Raw genomic sequence first — 3,873 nt, forward strand, 5'->3', positions numbered from 1 at the left:
ACCGTGAACACAGGTATTAACCATAACATGCACGACTTTTCACTACTGATCATCGACTCTCTCGACGATGGATAATATCAACATCATAATCGTCCTGAATCAAAACGGAAAACGACAATCCAGCGAGCATCACTCCATAAGATGCTCGTCCCATTCCGCTTCAAATGACCGAGTTGATAAGGCCGAGACGCACATCCCTACGTATTCCATCGGATCATTAGTAACTCAAACGATGTTCGCTAGCCTGTATGCGTCCTTAAACTGTCAACACATGAAGAACCTTACCTCGCTATATCGCGATTGATTCAGATGGTGGTTCCAACTTCACACTGTCTGAGATACGCACACGACCGTTGTGGTTCTGCTTCTTCGGCGTGGGCGGCGATGCGGTCGTCTTTTCCGTAGTCTTGGGCATCTCCGCTTCACCTGAATATCCGAGTATCATCATCAATCTCAATGAACAAGATCATTTACATAATACTATACCCAGGGTGGGAAATATGCACATGGTCAACTATGTGTCGGTGACAATATCAAAATACTCAGGAAAATTCTTGTTATTCCTGCGAACTCGGGTAGGACCAACAATAATTTTTCGGAATTTCCACCCAATTTTCATATTGCTGCCAACACATGTAGCTTACTATAGGCATGTAGTAACCATGTACTAATTACACATATACGACTCAGGGTAGAAATGTACAAATACAAAAACTACAAAGAGTTTCCCCATAATTTTTATATTTTCACCAACATATGCGGTTGACCATGTGCATATTTCCCCACACTGCTTAACATACCCATTACCAGTCTTCTTATCATCACAGTCACAATCGATCGCCTCCACCTCGCGCTTGAGTATCTCCATTTTCTGCTGATGTCTGAGAACTCTGTCCCTCAGTTCCGAAGTCTTCTCAGGTTGGCTAAGCTTGGGCTCTTCGCAGCCGCACATGCCACTACAGCAGCAACCTCCGCATCCCCCACAACCCTCAAGACTGACAGAAAAATGTCCACTACTGAAGACGGATATGTTCAAGACTCACCTGAGTGCCAGTAGCAGAGTTGCCGCGATCAAGCAAACGTGTCGGGTAAACATTTGTAAGAGGCCTGCGTGAAAATTTAACCCCGGGGGCAATTACATTAACAACAAAAGTCGAGTATCATAATGTTGAGAAAAACCAGCAACCGTCTAGAGAGACTCTAATAGCAGAGGAAACAGTCATAATCACACACGTGGCAGGATCGACTACAGACTGCTAGCACCAGATATAATCTCACACAGCTCCGTAGTGATCTTCGACTGCCGAGCCTTGTTGAACCTGAGCACAGCCATAACAACTCGGGAGAATCAACACTTACTGCAACTCCAATTTGTCGATCATATCCGCGGCGTTTCTCGATGCATTCTCCATAGCAGACATACCTAAGACGATTGTGTTGATGATCGAGGAATGGACGGGGGAACTCACGTGCACTCTGTTCGGCAGCTATCGAGTCGAGCATGTAGCCGAAGACACAATTGGCGACATAGAAATCATGAAGGTCATGGAGGACTTCGAAAACCGAGGGTTCGAAAGAGTACTGGTCTACGGCCTTCGACCACTCGCTCTGATCAATTGCACAAATACTCCTATCGAAATCACCGTTATTTTCACTCCTACTGCTAGTACCGTTAACACTGGTTGTATTAATGATACTACTTCTACGCCTATATGTACTTTTTTAACCAAAGAGACTACTACTACTACTACTACTACTACTACTACTACTACTACTACTACTACTACTACTACTACTACTACTACTACTACTATACAATTGTCGCTCTAATACTAATACCAAAAACTACACATTACAAGAGTCCTACAGCCACCACTACTACCCTGTTCATCTCTCGACACTCCTTAAGTGTGACCACCCGGCTCTCCAGTGTATCGAAGGAGATCACCGATTTGAAATGATTCGACAAGATGGTCAGACGCTCAGGCTCGCTGCGAATCACGCGTTCTGCTATCGCGCTGGCTTGGGCGAAATTCCAAGGATGTTTTTGAACCTACTCCCAAGCTGATCTCGAGCAAGTTATTCGAGCATTATACATCTTCCATGCAGACTTCAAACCGGTCGGCGAATAGCCTCCTTAACGCCGCAGTGCCCTTTCCACCAACGCCTACGTACTTAGCTGTACCACCGCTAGCCTCTACCTCCATTATCTGAGTGCTTCACTCCACAACGACGTTCCTCACAAGTACCGCTTACCATAGCTCGGGCTCGTTTCGTGATGGAAGAATTCACACCCCCACATAGACCCTTATCGGACGTTAATCCCATGATGGTGGCAGGGCCTGAGGGACACCGATATCGCGGATGATGAAAACGAGATCATGCTTGCCCTTAGGGATGCCCTCGTCGACAGGGAGCCTCTTAAAGAAGTCTATAACTGGCTGAGTAAAGGGAGCGCCATTCACCACACGGTCTTCATCACTACGTAGTTTTGACGCGGCAACCATCTGACCAAAATGATCCATTAACACTTCCTCTTCTGACGAAACAATTTCTCAACGACGCCTACGTAAAAACTAAACCGAGGCACTCACTAGTGACTACATAAAAGCATCACAATCTACACGGAATCAATTCACTCGATATTCGATCAGCGATGGACGGGCAATAGGAAATCAGCGGAGAATATTCACGAGAACAGAGTAATTCTTTCGGGAGGGATAGCGTGAGTATATTCCCGCCGTTTACTTTCATAGCTTTAGTGATCTTCTGGATAGAAGTCACGGACTTCATACGAGTCTTCACCGCCTTCAGATTCGACATGGTTGCTCAACGAAGGTCGCAAATCTACCTGTGGCTCATCAACGTTTTGAGACTGTGCGAAAAATTCCGAAAACGATTAAGAAATTGAACGATTATGCGCGGGGGATTTGAACCGGCAAAGAGTGAACTGCGATATAATCTGACTACGATCTCGCATACTCGTGCTTTAAACAGTGGGGAAGCGACGCAGGCAAACGCGCTCCGCAGACTGAGGGGCGTGATCGCCCTAAACGACAGAGAACCACGAAAGCTCACCCCCCAATGTCAAGGCGTACGATTTACGAAGTCGCTGCCCGCTGTTACTGAGATATTTGAACATGATACAACACGATATATGAACACAATTAACAACTGAACACCAAGACACATGACACTCCGTCAACTTGCTGGATCCTTCAGCTCTCCTCGTGAAGATGCTTGCTTCGCTTTACGTTTTCGGCTTTTATGCATTTTACTGCCCAAATGTTGCTGCCATTCGTTCGGACCATTAATGCCGTCTTTACCGCAGACCTCACAAGTGTACTTCTTCCATTCCTCCTTAGGGCTCTCACTCACAGCTTTGGGATCTCTTCTCACGAACTCTACCGCACTACGAAGGATTCCCGCCCAGTACGACTCTGTGGCAGTCTCGAAGTCACTGGTGTCGACCTTGTGCACTTCGACAAAAGACTCAATTTTATTGCGTATCCACTTCACTTGCTGCCTGCTATATTTCACAGTCCCCGTCTTCACTCGATCAACACATCGGCTCCAACAGTCGGCCGAAGGGCTTTCGACCCACTCGCGGAACTCCTTGTAGCCGATACCCTGGAGAGGTCCCCGGTTCCATCCGAGGGCCCCGCATTTTACACCCGGCACAACAAGGCCGCTGAGCTCCTCCTCGAGACCATCAGCGACCATACTATCTACTCTCTCAGCTACTCGTTTCCTATAAACTTCCTTGTCGTCACAACTGAGCCAAATAACTCTCGCTCTGGGATACCGTAACTTTCCCATCTCAGCCCGGATATCGCCCAGTTCAAGGCACCGCCTGATTCGCCTTATATCATG

The 3,873-nt window shown here is 46.9% G+C and overlaps 4 protein-coding genes across 4 annotated transcripts; all 4 read right to left on the bottom strand.

The window, feature by feature from the left end:
* Window positions 1-289: 289 nt before the first annotated feature.
* Window positions 290-1,096, bottom strand: Pmar_PMAR002396 (hypothetical protein; the record flags this gene model as incomplete). The annotated part of the gene is made up of 3 exons (XM_002765355.1): window positions 290-426; window positions 808-995; window positions 1,044-1,096. The coding sequence occupies 3 exons, from the start codon at window positions 1,094-1,096 to the stop codon at window positions 290-292; spliced, it is 378 nt and encodes a 125-aa protein (XP_002765401.1).
* Window positions 1,097-1,246: 150 nt separating this feature from the next.
* Window positions 1,247-2,207, bottom strand: Pmar_PMAR002397 (conserved hypothetical protein; the record flags this gene model as incomplete). The annotated part of the gene is made up of 5 exons (XM_002765356.1): window positions 1,247-1,319; window positions 1,360-1,423; window positions 1,470-1,608; window positions 1,883-2,053; window positions 2,097-2,207. 5 exons carry the CDS (start codon window positions 2,205-2,207, stop codon window positions 1,247-1,249), a joined length of 558 nt encoding a protein of 185 aa, XP_002765402.1.
* A 111-nt stretch (window positions 2,208-2,318) lies between these two features.
* Pmar_PMAR002398 (ATP synthase f1, gamma subunit, putative) lies at window positions 2,319-2,823 on the bottom strand (the record flags this gene model as incomplete). Its single annotated transcript, XM_002765357.1, has 2 exons — window positions 2,319-2,507; window positions 2,749-2,823. 2 exons carry the CDS (start codon window positions 2,821-2,823, stop codon window positions 2,319-2,321), a joined length of 264 nt encoding a protein of 87 aa, XP_002765403.1.
* Window positions 2,824-3,201: 378 nt separating this feature from the next.
* Window positions 3,202-3,723, bottom strand: Pmar_PMAR002399 (conserved hypothetical protein; the record flags this gene model as incomplete). Its single annotated transcript, XM_002765358.1, has 1 exon — window positions 3,202-3,723. One exon carries the CDS (start codon window positions 3,721-3,723, stop codon window positions 3,202-3,204), a length of 522 nt encoding a protein of 173 aa, XP_002765404.1.
* Between the last annotated feature and the right edge of the window lie 150 nt (window positions 3,724-3,873).

This window comes from Perkinsus marinus, assembly GCF_000006405.1.
Source record: "Perkinsus marinus ATCC 50983 genomic scaffold scf_1104296975548, whole genome shotgun sequence".
Lineage (NCBI taxonomy): Eukaryota > Perkinsozoa > Perkinsida > Perkinsidae > Perkinsus > Perkinsus marinus.